The sequence below is a fragment of the Tiliqua scincoides genome, chromosome 3 (genome assembly GCF_035046505.1).
Source record: "Tiliqua scincoides isolate rTilSci1 chromosome 3, rTilSci1.hap2, whole genome shotgun sequence".
In the NCBI taxonomy this organism is placed as follows: Eukaryota; Metazoa; Chordata; class Lepidosauria; order Squamata; family Scincidae; genus Tiliqua; species Tiliqua scincoides.
This window is the reverse complement of record NC_089823.1, coordinates 178,575,867-178,594,785: the sequence shown is the minus strand read 5'-3', so window position 1 is coordinate 178,594,785 and position 18,919 is coordinate 178,575,867. Positions and strand designations below refer to the sequence as shown.

General features: G+C 45.2%; 1 protein-coding gene across 1 annotated transcript in view; it reads right to left on the bottom strand.

The window, feature by feature from the left end:
* Positions 1-18,919, bottom strand: part of SHTN1 (shootin 1) — a 65,993-nt gene that overhangs the window by 45,143 nt on the left and 1,931 nt on the right. Inside the window, exons 2-5 of the mRNA XM_066620157.1 lie at positions 15,856-16,024; positions 14,417-14,514; positions 12,436-12,517; positions 4,557-4,651 (exon numbers count right to left, since the gene is read on the bottom strand). Coding sequence (XP_066476254.1) covers positions 4,557-4,651; positions 12,436-12,517; positions 14,417-14,514; positions 15,856-16,024 — 444 coding nt within the window. The remainder of the gene's footprint in view (positions 1-4,556; positions 4,652-12,435; positions 12,518-14,416; positions 14,515-15,855; positions 16,025-18,919) is intronic.

Here is an 18,919-nt window from a genome sequence, read left to right as displayed (position 1 = left end):
GGTGACCTCTCTGCTGCCTCCCTGGCCCCATGGGATACAGCAGTGACCATTTTGGTGCTGCTGTCCCGCGGGTGGGCAGCCCAGTTAGAACTGGGCTGCCACTTGAATGCTGGGCTTAGTGCTGATGTGCTTGCTTTTTTATTAGCTTAAACAGCAGATGGACTAAACCCCCTGTGCATCAGGGCCAAAATATGGGGAAAGGAGGCCACTCTCTCCACACAGTGGTCTTTCACGGGCAAGGACAAACAATTTGGTTGCTACTTCATTAAGAAAAAATAACATCAAGCCTTGTTAATGCATTTGCATTAAATATATGCTTAGCATAATTCAGTTTGACCCATAGACAAAGCACCACATATGAAGAGTTAATATAGTTAAGTCTTCTAATAATCTTGCTCTTCTTTTATTTTACAAAATAAACTGAGGGCAGTAAGACATTAACAGAATTTTAAAAAAATGTAATGAAAGCTTAATGAAAGGATGGAATGGGTGGAGTGGGCAGAGCGGGGAGGTAATCGGGCAGAGAGAAGGGTGGATTGGGGCCAGGAAAGGTTCAGTGGTAGTGGCACCTGCCGAATCCTAACCCCTTTCCGGACCAAATCCATCTTCACTGGTCAATATACACTTGCACCAGCAACATCAATTTTTTAAATCAATCAGTTGATGTTACGATGTCACTGCTGAACATCCGGCCAGTTTAAAGAAGATAAACTGGGCAGGAGGGCAGGAGGTCTGGTCTAGAGGGTAGAGCCTCCATTTGCTTGAAGATAACATCCACAAGGTTGCCAGTTCGAAGCCACCGGCACCGGGCGACCTTGAAGCAGCTGACAAGCTGAGCCGAGCTATTCCATCTGCTCTGAGAGTGGGAGGATGGAGGCCAGAATGTGAGACCAGATCAAGAAAGAAACATCTGAATGTTGTGGTTCTTGGAAGATAGAACCTTCTTTCAATTGTAAAAATCCCTACAGGGATTTAAATAGCCTGCCTATGTAAACCACCTTGAATAAAGTCTTGAATAAAGACCAAGAAAGGCAGTATATAAATACTTGTATTATTATTAAACCAACCCCTGGTTTAGAAGATAATCTGAACCCAGCCATTGTCTCACTATGGGCACAATCCTAACCAGGTCTACTCAGAAGTAAGTCCTATTTTGTTCAATGGGGCTTACTCTCAGGAAAGTGTGGTCAGGATTGCAGCCTAATTCTTATAACATTATTCCTACCATACCACAGACAGGGCTATGTTTCCAATTGGATGCTAAGGCACCAATGCAAGAGAATGGGAACTTACATTTGGGAAATGTCTATAGCTCAGAGGTAGTTCACCTTGAGCCGAAAACCTTATGCACGCAAACAATCTCCATTGTCTCCAAGCAAACATACCCTGAAATGCTATTAACCAAGGCCACACAAAAAAAACAACAATGAGTCTTGTAGCACCTTAAAGGTTAAGCATCAAAATTTCAGCATCAGATTTCTTGGATTACAGTCCACTTCATGCATCTAAAGAGGTAGGCAATGAAGGCAGATGCTGAAATATATTACTTGCTGCCCAATCTTATCCTTTCCCACACCTGTTGGTGCAGTCACATCAAAAAAGGACACGCTGTATCCAGCAGGGGCGTGTGCCGATCAGGAAGCTTTGGAGTGGAAAGGGGATTTAAATTCCCTTACATCTCACTAAGTGTCCGGTTCTGCAATGGGTCTCCTTGGACCCGCACCAGCGATTTAACTGACTCAGGTCCAAGGAAAGAAAGGGGGCAGAGAGCCTGCTTCCAAAGGGGATAGGAACCGGTGTGAACCATTGCCACCAGATCCACCCCTCCCACAGCCTTCTCACCCCATTCCACCCGCCCAGCCCAGTTTTGCCCCCTCCCTGCTCTGTTCCACCTTCCTGTCACTCTTACTGCCTTCCCCATGGTTTTACCTGCTCTGGCAGGTGGCTAGCAATCCCCCATGGGAAGGCTTTGGCCTTCCTGCCACTGCTCAGACATTGTACCAGACATTGTGCCAGACATTGTGCCAGAGCACCCTTTATGACTGCTTTGCAGCAGTTGTGGCCAGTATAATGTGCATTCTGCTGGTTGCTGGACCCAACAGGATTGGGCCAAGGTGCTACAAGACTCTTTGTTGGTTTTTTCTGTAACAGACTGCAGCTAGCCTTCGGACAGTTCTCAAGGCCACAAGAATGAGAACAATAGTACTTCAAATTAGCTGACTAGCAGGCTTTTGCAACACTGAGATAAGCTTGTTAATACAACAATAGAATGATTATCATTCAATGTCATCCATTTTCTCAAGGCTACAAATTCAAAATGTGAAATGTAGTATCACATAAGTTAAGGACAGATGTTCCAGCCTTAATCAGCACCAGCTAAATAAGATTACGATACACTGAAAACCATGAATGATGAAGACATTCAGGTCTTCCGAATAATCAGGCCACATCTACTTAAGAAAGTCACGTTTTCAAAACAAGAACATAGCTTTTGTAGTATTTTTCCCCCCTCAAAGCAAGCAATGGTCTTGCAAAGTTATTTCCTACATTATAATGACACATTATTTCAAACAGGTGATATACTTTCTAGATACCTTAAAGCTCTGAAGATAACAACAATAATTGAACACCTCAAGTTTTCTTTGAAATCAACTGAAGAGTCTTTTTAATGGCCTTCAGTCAGGTCCAGGAGCAAAAGCAAGTATCTGACTATGTCAACACTCTTGACTTTTCTCTCCCAGGCACACTTCAATACAAGAGACACTAACTCTGCTGGAAATAGTTCCTGAACAATGCACAGCACATTTGATACAGCAATACATACCTGAATGCACATGATTTAGTCATGAAGAAATGAAACCTTTCAATGTGATGGAACAAGGGGACAGTCGCATTATTAGGATGGGCTGACAAATCTTGCTTTGGGCATCCATAGACTATGCTCTGGGATCTTTGTTTTCATTTAATGAGGATCCTAAATTGTATTTGAACTTCCAAACAAGAATATTGGCATGCATTTATTTATTGATTTACTGGTAGCAGATATGATTTGCCTTGATACTTTTCTTTCTATGAAACATACAGTGTGGGCCTTCACATGCCCCTTCTCAAAGGAGGAACTACACATTGAGGGGCGGAGGGGTAAGACATGGCAGGCTATATCAGGACAGTAAACCAGTCTCAGGTGTTGGTCCGCTGCTAAGGGGGGGATTTCTCATGGAACTGGCCGAACAATTTAAAAAACAGCAACAGGCCCTTACATCAGGGCTTATTGTACCGACAGTTTCCTTCAATTCCGAGATGCTCACCAGGAGCTTCTTGATCTAATGCCATTGTAACATCCTGGGAAGAAAGGCTGCATTGAGCAAGGGACACAAGCCAGTTTGACAGCACAGGGTCAGACACCTCTGGAGGATTTGTGCTGTTGTGCAGCTCGAGACTGGACTCTGCTCTCTTTGACCCTTCTTCTCTCAGCCTCTGCAGTCTTGTTTCCTTCCCATGCACCCTCCTGCTTTTGTGCTAACTCCTCTTGTGTCTCCATTCCTTGCATCACTCCTTCTCGTGTGGCACTTCTTCTTCCACTCTCTGCTCCATTTAGAGAGTCCCAATTTGCCTCTTTCTCCTGTTGTTCTGACCTCTCACCCCTTCTCCTCCTTTTGAACCCCCTGCCTCCCTCAGCCCTGCCCCATTGGGAGCCCTGGCCTTGCCTGTCTCTCCTGGGCATCTGTGAGGGTGTCCAGCAATGATGTCATCACCAGTCTCACCAGAAGTCCTCAGATGGCCAAGCATCCATACTGTGTGGACTCTTGTGGCAAGTTAGGATGCCACACATGCCACACAGGATGATTTCATAAATCATAAAAGCCAGCCCTGAGAAGAATCAATATTGTGTGCAATAAGCATCCAACCAAGAGGAGGGGCACAAAATGAAAAGCCAGTGTGATGTAGATAGTTTTTCAGAGAAAAACAGAGGAGCCTTGGGTTCAAATGTCCATATAGCTCATGGGGTGATCTTGAGCCAGTCACTCTAGTACTCTGATATGATTCTGGTGAAGATAAAAAGGGCAAGCAGGAAGACCTCAGAAGAGAACTCTGAAGTGTCACAGCAGTATGGCCACCTTTCTACAATAAAAAAGAAGCTCCAAAAATACTCAATATAATAACACCTTTATGCAGAAGGGTAATGAGACAGTTTTATTCATCAATCAAGAGAAATCACCATGTTTTGAGTCACAAATTGATTTTTTCAAGGGACCTATGTACCAAGGTGGTAAATCAATTGCATCGGATAAATATATCTTTTATAGTTCTTTCAGTTATGGTAAACATATTTATCTTGATTGAGAGAATGAGTGAAGGATAAATACATATACATATCTATCTCTGCACTGTTCTATGTATTGTATGTGTACTGTCCTCAAATCTGTGACAGGAGAATCAAGCCTCCTAGGACACCCTACACTACAGAAAACTATGCTTGCCTTTCTGTTGTCCATCATTTAAAAAAAATTTGCTCTTGCAATAATTATTTGAGCATCATCTGATGATTTGAATACCTCTTGTGCAAAGGATTCTGCCCTCTTCCGCAGATCTTTCTCCAGTTCAAAGCTGACTTGTAGTTCGTTGTATTCTTCTACTGCCAGTACAGACACTGTTTAAAGCAACACCAACAAAACAACGCCACGCCACACCACACACAAAGCAACAGGGAAAGAAGATCGGTTAGGGAGAGAAGTAAAAATGTTTCATTAGGCCAAGAGAACAAGATTAGACAAACCATGACAGTGCACAGCAATGACATTTTTAGGGCAGTCCCAGATAGGATTGGGCTGTAAATCACAACTTTCCTGGACATCACGCCATTCAGTGAAGGCATGTGAAAGCCAAAAACCTAAGGTGAGCTAGAATTGCTTCTAGAAGGAGAGCTGGGTTCTTTCTTTTCTTTTTTTAAAGACGATTATGTGACACAAACAGCATAAAACACTTTCTATGAATGTCTGATATTATAATGGTCCCGATTCAACTGTTGCATATACACTAGGCAGATAGTACATAACTCCGTAACTCCACTGTTGATTTGGGCAATGATCTGTTTACAGGAGAGGAGAGCAGAAGCAATTGAATTTAATTCTCTGCTCAGTACTGGCCCCCGCTTGCTGGGGGCCTACAAGGCCCTGCATTTCACTACCACCCCCCAAGCAGTCCCTACCCAATTCCAGTGGGGCATTGGGCAATAATGCAACCAATAATGATTTGATGTCAGCTCAGTTGGGTCAGCTCACAAGTATGGGTCTTCAACCACTGCCTCATCTGGCTGATTCCTAACATTACCTATGTCTCTGATCTCACCCCAAAGGATATCTTGCAGATGTTCAGACTGGCACTACTTATGCACCACACAGGCTGCTGGATTCAGCCAGGATCTAAAAAAAATTACCAATTTGTTCACACTGTACTTCATTCAGTTAAAAATATATGCATGGAAGATTGTTTCAGATCTGCATGACCTAGTTGTAATGAAACTGATGTGTGCATGTTAAAAATATATGTTTTCAACAATTACATAAATGTGGAAACCAAATGACCGGAAAATTGCTGAAAATTTGCTGGAAACCAAATGACCGGAAATGAGCTGAAAATTCCCACCATGTATACAGTACTGCATAATCTATGAAACTACCCTTAGGGCGCAATCCTAACCAACTTTCCAGCACTGGCATAGCTGTGCCAGTGGGGCATATGCTGCATCCTGCAGTTGGGGGACAATAATGGAGGCCTCGTCAAGGTTGGGCAATGTTTGTTCCCTTACCTCGGAGTTGCATTGCCCTTATGTCAGTGCTGGAAGGTTGGTTAGGATTGCAGCCTCAATGAATCAACCCACACCTATAAGGAAAGGGGGTTTTCCATGAGTTAACGACGGTTCCCAATCCCAGAAGCTTACAGTATGGTAAGCTTTTATAACACTGGTTCAGGAAATCAGGGCAGGCACCGTTGGCTGAAATTACCCAGAATGTGCACAGTATCTGTGCACACTCTCTCGCATTGTTCTGCCCACACAACTCAAATGGGGCCTTCAAGTAATAGCAATAAACTCTTTAAAATCTCTTAATGACTGCTCACAGGCCCTGATCTTGTGACACACTTCAGCTTTAAGAGTTAGTTTTCAAAATAATGACATAGAATTTCAAAATCTCAGTGAATCTACTCTGCCTTTAGAAGCACTCTCTCGCCAGAACCAAACAAGTCAAAGCACCATAAGCGGCTCTTTGCAACGTCTCAGCTGCTAAGAGCTTGCCAATTCTCAACTTGCATTTTATACAGAAAGTCAAGACAATGAGTAAAGAGCTGAAGTGGTTTGTTGGGCATGGTCATATGAAGTGGATACCCACAGATGAAGGCTCACCTCAAAACCCTGTCCTATTGACCTGCAATGAGAAACAGCTGAAACTGATTTGGTTCTCTTGCCTTCTTTGGCCCATTCTTCCAACAAAAAGAACAGGGAGAGCCTGCTGGAAGACAGGTCAGCAGTACAATAGAACAAATTGCCTGAACTTATCAAACCTGTGTCCTTTAGGACATTTGTACCCCCATGATAGCAAATGTCATGCCTATCTTTAAAAAGGGAAAGAGGGGGGACCCGGGAAACTATAGGCTGGTCAGCCAAACATCTATACCGGGTAAGATGCTGGAATGCCTCATCAAAGATAGGATCTCAAAACACATAGACGAACAGGCCTTGCTGAGGGAGAATCAGCATGGCTTCTGTAAGGGTAAGTCTTGCCTCACGAACCTTTTAGAATTCTTTGAAAAGGTCAACAGGCATGTGGATGCGGGAGAACCTATAGACATTATATATCTGGACTTTCAGAAGGCGTTCGACACGGTCCCTCACCAAAGGCTACTGAAAAAACTAAACAGTCAGGGAATTAGAGGACAGGTCCTCCCATGGATTGAGAACTGGTTGAAGGCCAGGAAACACAGAGTGGGTGTCAATGGGCAATTTTCACAATGGAGTAAAGTGACTGCAAACAAAGCGACTGTATCACTCGAAAAAGGAAGGAAGACCTCGCATTGATACCAGCAAGACCCGGGATCAGAGAAAAGTGGAGGAATTTGCACAAGCGCTCGAGGAATCTCTTCCAGGCCCGGCCGACGCAAATGCATCCAACAGATGGGAACATTTCAAGAATACCGTTTACAACACCGCCTTGTCCATATTCGGCAAGAAGACCAACAAGGCGGCAGACTGGTTTGAAGCCCACTCTGAGGAGTTGACACCAGTCATTGAGGAAAAGAGGAGCGCTCAAGCAGCATACAAGGCCTGTCCCAGTGAGCGCAACCTGCAGGTCCTCCGAACTGCTCGCAGCAAAGTCCAACAGACTGCCAGGAGATGTGCTAACGACTACTGGCTCCAACTCTGTTCCGAGATACAGATAGCAGCTGACACGGGCAACATCAAGGGGATGTATGATGGTATCAAGCAGGCCCTAGGTCCAACACAGAAGAAAATTGCCCCTCTGAAGTCTGCCACAGGCGAGGTCATCCAGGATCGGACGCAGCAGATGGAACGCTGGGTGCAGCACTACTCTGAGCTATATTCCAGAGAAAATGTAGTCACCGAAGAAGCACTGAACAACATTGAGTGCCTGCCTGTGCTGGAAGAGCTTGACAGTGAACCAACCCTAGAAGAACTTCACGTGGCCCTGGACTCCCTTGCCTTTGGCAAGGCACCTGGAAAAGACAGCATCCCTGCTGAAGTCCTAAAATGCTGCAAAGAGATCATCGTCACTGAGCTGCATGAAATCCTCTGTCTCTGCTGGAGAGAAGGTGGAGTACCTCAAGACATGAGGGATGCAAACATCATCACGCTGTACAAGAACAAAGGTGACAGGGGTGACTGCAACAACTACCGCGGCATCTCTCTCCTTAGCGTTGTAGGAAAGCTGTTTGGCCGAGTTGTACTAAAGAGGCTCCAGGTACTTGCAGAGAGCGTCTATCCAGAATCGCAGTGTGGATTCCGAGCCAACAGGTCCACCACTGATATGGTATTCTCCCTTAGACAACTGCAGGAGAAATGCAGGGAACAACGACAGCCACTCTTTATAGCCTTCATAGATCTCACAAAGGCTTTCGACCTGGTCAGCAGAGACGGCCTCTTCAAGATTCTCCCCAAGATTGGATGTCCACCCAGGCTCCTCAGCATCATCAGATCTTTCCACAAGGACATGAAGGGCACTGTTGTCTTCGATGGCTCCACATCAGACCCTTTTGACATCCGAAGCGGAGTGAAGCAGGGCTGTGTTCTTGCACCAACCTTGTTTGGGATTTTCTTCGCTGTCCTGCTGAAGCAGGCCTTTGGAACTGCAACAGAAGGCATCTATCTCCGGACCAGATCAGATGGAAAGCTCTTCAACCTCTCCAGACTGAGAGCAAAATCCAAAGTCCAGCTGAAATGTCTGCGTGACTTCCTCTTTGCCGACGATGCAGCTGTCACTACCCACTCTGCCAAAGATCTCCAGCAACTCATGGATCGTTTTAGCAAGGCCTGCCAAGATTTTGGACTGACAATCAGCCTGAAGAAAACACAGGTCATGGTTCAGGATGTGGACTCACCTCCCTGCATTACAATCTCTGAGCATGAACTGGAGGTTGTCCATGACTTTGTGTACCTTGGCTCAACGATCTCCGACACTCATTCTCTCGATACCGAGCTAAACAAGCGCATCGGTAAAGCAGCTACCCCGTTTTCCAGACTCACAAAGAGAGTCTGGTCCAACAAGAAGCTGACGGAACATACCAAGATCCAGGTCTACAGAGCTTGCGTCCTGAGTACACTTCTGTACTGCAGCGAGTCATGGACTCTTCGCTCACAACAGGAGAGGAAACTGAGCGCTTTCCACATGCGCTGCCTCCGACGCATCCTCGGCATCACCTGGCAGGACAAAGTTCCAAACAACACAGTCCTGGAACGTGCTGGAATCCCTAGCATGTATTCACTGCTGAAACAGAGACGCCTGCGTTGGCTTGGTCATGTCGTGAGAATGGATGATGGCCGGATCCCAAAGGATCTCCTCTATGGAGAACTCGTGCAAGGAAAGCGCCCTACAGGTAGACCACAGCTGCGATACAAGGACATCTGCAAGAGGGATCTGAAGGCCTTAGGGATGGACCTCAACAAGTGGGAAACCCTGGCCTCTGAGCGGCCCGCTTGGAGGCAGGCTGTGCAGCATGGCCTTTCCCAGTTTGAAGAGACACTTTTGCCAACAGTCTGAGGCTAAGAGGCAAAGAAGGAAGGCCCATAGCCAGGGAGACAGACCAGGGACAGACTGCACTTGCTCCCGGTGTGGAAGGGATTGTCACTCCCGGATTGGCCTTTTCAGCCACACTAGACGCTGTGCCAGAACCACCTTTCAGAGCGCGATACCATAGTCTTTCGAGACTGAAGGTTGCCAATACAGTAAAGTGAAAAGTGATGTGCCCCAAGGATCTGTCCTAGGACTGGTGCTTTTCAACATCTTCATAAATGACCTGGAGACAGGGTTGAGTAGTGAGGTGGCAAAGTTTGCAGGACACCAAACTTTTCCGAGTAGTGAAGACCAGAAGTAATTGTGAGGAGCTCCAGAAGGATCTCTCCATACTGGCAGAATGGGCAGCAAAATGGCAGATGCGCTTATGTCAGTAAGTGTAAGGTCATGCACATTGGGGCAAAAAATCAAAACTTCACATATAGGCTGATGGGTTCTGAGCTGTCTGTGACAGATCAGGAGAGAGATCTTGGGGTGGTGGTGGACAGGTCGATGAAAGTGTTGACCCAATGTGCGGCGGCAGTAAAGAAGGCCAATTCTATGCTTGGGATCATTAGAAAAGGTATTGAGAACAAAACGGCTAATATTATAATGCCATTATACAAATCAATGGTTAAGGCCACACTGGAGTATTGTGTCCAGTTCTGGTCGCCGCATCTCAAAAAGGACATAGTGGAAATGGAAAAGGTACAAAAGAGAGCGACTAAGATGATTACTGGGCTGGGGCACCTTCCTTATGAGGAAAGGCTAAGGCGTTTGGGCCACTTCAGCCTAGAAAAGAGGCGCCTGAGGGGGGACATGATTGAGACATACAAAATTATGCATGGGAAGGATAAAGTGGATAGAGAGATGCTCTTTACGCTCTCACATAACACCAGAAACAGGGGGCATCCACTAAAATTGAGTGTTGGGAGAGTTAGGACAGACAAAAGAAAATATTTCTTTACTCAGCGTGTGATTGGTCTGTGGAACTCCTTGCCACAGGATGTGGTGATGGCGTCTGGCCTGGACGCCTTTAAAAGGGGATTGGACAAGTTTCTGGAGGAAAAATCCATTACGGGTTACAAGCCATGATGTGCATGTACAACCTCCTGATTTTAGAAATGGGCTATGTCAGAATGCCAGATGCAAGGGAGGGTGCCAGAATGAGGTCTCTTGTTATCTGGTGTGCTCCCTGGGGCATTTGATGGGCCGCTGTGAGATACAGGAAGCTGGACTAGATGGGCCTATGGCCTGATCCAGTGGGGCTGTTCTTATGTTCTTATGATTCTTTATGAATCTTTCATCTGAGCTCCTTAAATGCTCTTCTCAGACTTACATGCCTTCTACACATGTGCTCTGGAATACTTGAACCTAATCTTTTCCGGTTGTCTACCCAGTGCTTGATTCTGTACCAAGTCCAATGTGTCCCTCATTAGCCCGGACTAGACAAAAAGCACTCCTATCCAGTTGGCTTTGAACACAGGAGATACAAGAGATGCAAGATCTTATTTCACATATTGGGTTGATTCACATGATCAGCACACTTGGGCATGTTCAGGTCAGAAATGCGACCCCAAACCTACCAAGACTGCACTCTTCCTTTCCCAGACCTCCTCAACTCTGTTTTACAGCCATAACATTTATATCCTGGATCTATGACTTGTCCAAAGCTGGGTACTATAGTTTGGTTCACAAACCAGGATATGAAACCAGAGTTTAACCTCACTTTCACAATATGGTTTGTGTTAAATCATATAGTTCCTTCTTTTGTACAAACAGCAAAGTTTCAGTTCTAACCATACAAATACAAAAAGAACAATACTCTTCCTATTGTACTAGCCTATACTCTTATCTGAGCACCTGTGGAGCGATCTGCTCTGCCTCCGTCTGGGGCGCCCTGCAGGTGCTCGCACAGGTGCTCGCGCAGGGCTCCCCGCACACCGGGACGGCTGTTGCAGGGACTGGAGAGTGCACCCCAGTCCCTGCAGCCCCATCAGAAGGTAAAGTGGAGCGATCATACTCCACTTCTGGTTTTGCGGAGCAGGGCGCGATCACTCCGCTTTCCCTTTTCCTGACCTGGGGAGCCCTGCCAAAGGTTGCACAGGGCTCCCCGCACCCCTGGGTGGCTGCAGGAGGCTTGGGCAAGTGCACCCAGGCCCCTGCAGCCCCCCTGAGCGGCGTGATCTTGCAGATCGCGCCGCTGCCTTCCCCCTATCTCCTGGCTGCCCCCACCCCTTAAGGGGGCAGAGGCCAGGACCCACAGGCTGGGGCGTCGCGATGCCCCAGTTTGAATACCACTGCCTTAGACCAAGGGTATTAATTAAAATTGTCACATGGATGCCACTGAACATAATATCTCTGCAGCTAGTGCTTCCCATCTCAGCCATAACATCTGAGAAAAACATAATATAACCACATGGCTCACAGCCATCACAGTGCACATCTCAACATTCCTGAAGACAGCCACCAGGAACTGGTGCAGTGGAAGTGCAGGAACTCACAACATAGTGAGCGATCTATGTGGTAAATGGTTCCAGATATGACAGGACCAGAATTGCTTGCTGTAAGGAGGCCATTATTTTGGAGCACTCCATGTATGCAGAGTATGGGAGACACCAGTAAAGTTGTTCCCTGACTCGCTTTTTAAAATTTGCAATCCCACTGTAGGGTCTAGCCCAGTGTTTCTCAAGGTTTGTCCTCTGCCATATCACTTCACATGGTCCACCTATTCGAAGTACCACTGGAAGTAACTGGCAATGACATCATCACCAGTTACTTCTGGGTTGAGAGGCCAGACAAACACCAGTAAGAGGTTCAAACACCAGACAAACAGAGACAAACACCAGACAAGAGGGCTTTTTCGAGCATGGAGAAGCATGCTTTGGAGCTCTGCCCGCCGAGCTAAGCCTCCTATTGCTGTTTATTGCACCATGTTTCTGGTCTTGCTGCTGGGTGGCAGGTGTCCAAGGGTCCTGTGAGTACCACCAGACACCACCTCAGGGACCACTGGTGCTACCTATACCACTGGTTGAGAAACACTGGTCTATCCTAATGACAAAGTGGCAGATGAATTATAACAACTGTAATGTTCTGGGGAAAAAATTCTAGAAATAGAAAAGCAAACAGGAGGAGCAGCACACCTACATACCTCGATTACATTTTTCCAACACTTTCTGCTGTTTATGAACTTCTGCTGTCAGAACTGCATTTTCTTCCTTTACTTTATTTAACTGAAAGTGTAGGAAACAAACATTAGATGAATAATGTAGTGATGAACACAAATACCAAAGCACTTAACAAGCAAGTATGACAACACTCTATGAAACGCAGCTAATAACTCTAGCACTGCTCGCGCATTATGTGCTCTGTGCACAGCAAATGCATGAAAGGCTCAGCAGGATTGTGCATGCTAACCACCACTCCCGCTGCTGATGCGTCAGCTAGTCATACCTCTCCTATTCTCCCCACGTTCATTATCTACATTAAGAGGCAAACGATGGAAGATTTCTCCCTTTGGCTGAAATCATTAAATGCTCAGGGTTGTCAGTCACAAGGAGAGATGCTCCCCACATTCAGTGTTAACTTCTATAGACAAACAGTGAATGTGAGAAGAGTGGGGGTGGTGGTGGTTCATGCTAGCCACCACATTGTCAATGCATGGTGATGATTAACACATACCGTCCATAGAAAGCATAATGCATGAAAAAGGACTTTTAACTAATTTCCAGATCAACATGCAAAGACTAAACAGTCAGTAGGAGTTGGCTATTTCAGTCCTGAGCATGATTTGCTCAGCATGATTCTTGCTGTTTTTGCTGAAGTGTTAGCCATCTGGAAGAAGTCACGAGAATTCCTCACCCCATTTCTAGCAAAAAATGCAATCCTCCTAAATGGAATTGTTTGGATGTGTCTCACTGATTTTAGTGGGGCTTTGGAGTTTGCTGCTTTCTCTCTGCAAAGCAAGTCTATCCTTGGTTTACGTGCTCTGTCTTTGGCTCTTTATTAGCGCTACACTACACTTGCTGTTAGTTATGGTGGCCAACCAATAAGCTTCATGAAGGCCCCAAAATCCCGGAGGAGGGCCTGGAAAGAGATATGTTGAGGGGGATTCATCCCTGACTTCTATAGAAATGTTGGCATGCAAACCCAGTATGTGACTGTGGCTTCACTGACAGTAGGTTAGTTACAAATCAGGGTAGAGAGCACCTTAATCCCCAAATGTGAATGCAAATTACTGTGAACCATACTGCTTTTTCTAGTGGCACATAGTTATTCAGCCAAAGAGGAAAGAAAGATGGAAAAGGAAGTTGCTATAGAAATATTCTCATGAATTTTTAAAGCAACGGGCAGCCCAATCCTGAGCTGCCCAGAGCGCCCAGGCTTGGCGGCACCGAGAAGGTTTGCCGCTGAATCCTGCGCCTCCTGCGCTACCGCGGGAGGCGCCTCGGCAGAAGGGGACGTTTGTCCCCTTCCCCCAAGTAAGGTAAGCAGCCCCGCAATGGGGCTACTCACTTTACCACCAACCAAAAGGTCTGCGGTAAGGGAAAGGCGCTCATGAAGGGCGTGCAGCCCTGCACGAGTGTCTTGGATCATGCGGAGCAGAGCTCCATGGACCCTCCTACCTTCTCCCTCCGACAAGCCTCACTCCGCCCTCTCTCTGCTCCCCGCTGGCCTTCTCCCTCCCCGGAACACCTCCTCCCGACCCCTGTCCCCAACCCGCCTCCTGGGCTAGCACCAGCGGGAACCCGGCAGTGAGCCCTGCAAATGTGCTGACAGTGCTCGGCAGCACGGAACTGTGCTGCTGATCACAGGATTGGGCTCTCAGGCTATAATCCTATCCTCACTTTCCTGGGAGTAAGCCCCATTGACTATAGTGGGCCTTATTCTGAGTAGACATGCATAGGATTGGGCTCTCATACTGCTAGAAAATCTGTGTGGTTCGGAAGTATTCAATTCATTTCACACCAAGGACTACAATAAGCCTAAACAAGACACAAAGGGCACAATCATAAGCAGGTCTACTCAGAAGCAAGTCCTATTTTGTTCAATGGGGCTTACTCTCACGTAAGTATGGTTAGGATTGCAGCCAAAGAGTCTAGAACACACTCACCAGCTTTTTACTACCCTGCCATAAAACTTACTTCTGCAAAGTTGCTCCTTAGGTTTTCCAGTTCAATGGCTAAGGTCTTCTTTTCCTCCTGAACAGATATAATTTGATCTCGTAGATCTACATTTTCAGGAGTGGTGGTGGAGGTGGTAGGAGTTCATTTTTCATTGGAGACAAAAACACACACACAGAGTAAGCATACAATGAAGCACACAGGCAGAAAGCTGAAGTATCAGCCATCAACAGGTTCTTCAATTATTAAGAATGCAGGTGCCTTACATATGGATACCATTACAAGTCCTTTTATCTGTCAGTTTTTCTTGTCTAGCCCTTTGCTTTAGTTTGATTTTTCTTATGAAAACACCAAGTCAGAAAGAGCATTTGCTGCTGCAAACATCGTTTTGTAGGGCAGCAGTCCTATCGAAACCTATTCCATGAACTAAGGAAAATGTTGTATTTTTTCCAAGACCTATTTGCTGAGGTTGCAAACCCCACTGAAAGCCCACTATTGTGTTGTGTCATCCTTAGCATCTGTAATGATAATATTGCTTGCCTAGCGTGACTTGTGACAAGTCTCTGCTACGAGGGGTAACTGGGGAAAGGAATGAACTACTGTTTATGAGTGCTTTTGCAAAAAAAAAAAAACAACAAAATTGTCTCTGAAACCTGTAAACACCAACAAAAAAGAGTTTTGTGACACTTTAATATTGACAGATTTATTTTGACATAAAGCATTTGTGGGCTACAGCTCACTTAATTGGATGCACTAAATAACATGCACTTGCACAGTGATGTAAAAAAGAATATAAACAGTGGAGCCAAATGGCCACGAAATGCAAGTCTATGATGATCTCTTTCAAGCACAAATATTTATGAACAAAGGACCATTCACAACAGCAGTAGATTATAATACTGAAATACAGGGGGGCCCTTATCCGCAAATCCCATATCCACGGATCCAGTTATCTGCGGATTGGATCCAGACCCCCCCCCCCGCACGTGGACCCTCTGGAGGTGAGAGGAGCAGAGCTCCCATTGCCTCCAGATGCGGGGTGGCCCCCTAGACCACTGGGACAGGCGTTCACCTGTATCTATGGTTTTAGTTATCCGCGGAGTGTTCCAGAACAGAACTCCCATGGATAAGGGGATATGCCTGTATGTGTATGCACACAAGAATCCTGCTGCTAATCAGGGCTTACTACAACAGGTATACACAACAAAGTAATGCACATATGCATATATCTATATAGGAAATTAGTAACATATGAAGCAACTATTGAAGGTCATCTATCAAGAGTATCATACTTGGGGGAAAAATAGTTTATTTTTTTGAATCAACAACAATGAAGTGACTTACATGACTAGCAAAACATTCACTCACTACAGTGCAACTTGATCTACATTAATCATGCTCACTTTATCAAAAGAGCATCTCACAGTACCCTATAGGCAAGCACTGACCTTTTATTAGTTCTTGGCAATGTACTGAGTCACATGCACTGGGGCTACCTTCTGTGTCTGTGGATGGATCAACATCATCAATGTTAATTTCTTCAGTAATGATATCTGGACCGAGTTTTGCCATGTACAACATGCTGATTCTTTTCAGGGTCTTGTTTTCTTTGTTCAGCTGCAAATATAAAACAAGTGTAATGTTGCTAAATGTGCTCTCAGAAACATATTTCTTTATTTCCTCCTAAAGGAAAGTAAATGTGCCCTTCTTGAGGGCAACCAAACGTATACAGTGTTAATATGTAATATTCTGTGAAATACTCACAGAAATGTAAATTAAAAAAACAGGTATCTGCCACTTAACAACGTTCCGCTTAATGATGGACAAAATATATGAAAGTGGTCAATGCACAATAAAGATGCTCTTAATGAGGCAATTACGTCTCCCATAGCCTGCAGCTATGTTTACACAACAAAGAGGCCTTTAATGCAAAGAGGAAGCTATCTCCAGTAGCCTGTGCAGCCAGTTAGTTTCTAGCAGGGAATGTCTGCTAACACAACAAAGGCACTAGATTGTGCTGAATGTTTGCTTAACAACCTAATTGCATAACAATGGGGATTGGTGAAGGTATTCCATCATTAAGTGGCACACATCTGTACAGGTGTGCATCACTTAATGACGGGGATACATTCTCCTTTCCCTGTTGTTATGTGATTACATTGTTAAGTGAACATTCAGTCCAATCTAGTGCCTTTGATGTAAACAGACACTCCCTGCCAGACACTAGCTGGCTGCACAGGCTACTGGAGATTGCTTCTTCTGTGCATGAAGAGCCTCTTCTTTGTTATGTAAACAGTTTTCTGCTGGCTATGGGAGTCCTGACTGCCTCATTAAGAGCCTCTTTGTTGTGCTTTGACCACCATCATATATGCGGTCCATTGTTACATGGAAGGTTGTTGAACAACGCACCCCTACATAAGCAATTAGCACTGTTTCAGAAAGCTGGGTTGGGCAACTCTCCATTTCAACTTTATTTACTTTCTTTTATAATTTGAAATGAAAAAAAAACTTACAAGTGGAACCTGGAAAGGCAGGCAACAGATTTCAATAGTAGGGCAGTAAGATCCCAGAACTGGACAGAGAATTAAGGGACAATGTAAGAAGTTCCTTCTATATTGTTTTAAATGTAGTTATAAATTTTGGGTCATTAAAAAAAAATCAGATTTCTTATTATTTCACTTATACCAGAAAATGTCGAACTGATTAGCCGAACTTCAAAGAGGGAAGCTTTGTAGAAAGGGAGCCAAGTAGAAAAAGAAAATGTTTTACAAGGAACAAGAGAAATCAATTTTTGAAAGGAGGTCAGCACAACAAAAAAAACAACAGCAAGAGAATCATCCTCCATCGTCACTCTATATTCCAGTCTCCTGAATGCACATTTCCATTAGTAAAATGATGGGGGGGGGGGGGTGTTTCATGATTGTCCAAGACAGGAAATATTTCTTTTGGTTTTATATAACAGAGGTTCAAACTGAAATGCAGACTAAAATAATAAAGCAGAAACTGACACTCTTGCACATTGGCATTTGATGTCACCACAATGCCATGACTGTATGATATTCTGAAATACATATCTCATGGACATATTTCGTGCTGGCAAGCCAAGTCTTAAAATCAGCGCATCATTAACTCATGCAGCTCAGGGAACACATTCTGAAAACTGAGTCTATCCTGGGTGCATTAGGTAGCTAAGGCTACCTAATAGGATAGACATGCAGTGCACTGCTGGTGGGGAGATGGCTGAGAAGTGTACCTTGGTGGGGAGATGGCTGAGAAGTGTCGCAAACCAATAATTTTTAGAGGACTTGGCATTAAAAGCTCACTGTAGTTCAGTGAACAGGTCTGGGGTTGAGAACACTTGCTTTCCTTCCCTTTCCCCTCCAAAACTGTGAAGAGTTACAAGCGCACTTGAGGATGAGATAATACTGGTATTTATATACTGCGTTTCTGGTCATTGGATTGCTCCTTTGACTTTATTCAAGGAGGTTTACATGGGCAGGCTTTCTCTAAACCCCCAAGGGGATTTTTACTATAAACAAAAAGTTCTGTCTTTCAAGAACACACTACATTCCAGATGGATCTTTTTCTGCCTGGTCATGTTGCCTCTCACACTGACAAACAGCTACTGCCAGTTTCCTCTTGTGTCCCACTCAAGAGAGTTCGGCTAAGCTTGTTAGCTTTGAGGTCGTGCTGCAAACAGAAGCTTCCAATGATCGTGAACTGGTGACCTTCAGATGTTATCTTTGGGCTTAACAGTGGCTCTACCTTCTAGACCAGACCTTCTGCTCATAATTATACTGCTACAAGTTATGCCCAATGCATAACTTCTACTCAACAACTCAACAAACCTTTATTAGGCCCAAATCCTAACCAATTCAGGTTCACCAGATCCTCAGCCCTGTGGCCTGACACAGGACTCTTCGATTCTGTGCCAGTTCAAGAGTCGCCACAGAATTGAGTAGCCCCATTGCTTCTCATACTCAGGGGAAGGGAACAAAAGTCTCCTTCTCCCAAGGAGGCGCCAGTAGCTGTGTGAGGCATGCAGGATAGCGCGCCAACCGTTTTGGTGCTGTGGCAGCCCTGCATTCCAGGCAGCTCAGGACTGGGCTGCCTGACAATACTTCATTCTTTATTGGGATGGGATACCATTTTGACCCTCACTCTTCTCTTCCAATCCTCATTCATGGCTTATGAGCAGATATTTCCATTCACCATATAGTGCCAGTTTTTTTATGTTTCATGCAAGAGCTGCTGCCTTGTATGCCTGAAGATCTGAGGCTGCCAGTTCGAAACAACTGGAAGTACCCGAGAACTGGTGACATGCTGATATACTGATGAACTGACCCTAGGTGGCAGAGAGGAGTTGCCATCAAGTGGAGCGTGGGAGGTGAAGGGCCAGAGAGAGGCCAGACCCAGAAGGAATCCAGCAGGAACAAGGAGTTCTATGAAAGACTAGAACTACATGTTGGCAACCTTCAGTCTCAAAAGACTATGGTATTGCGCTCTGAATGG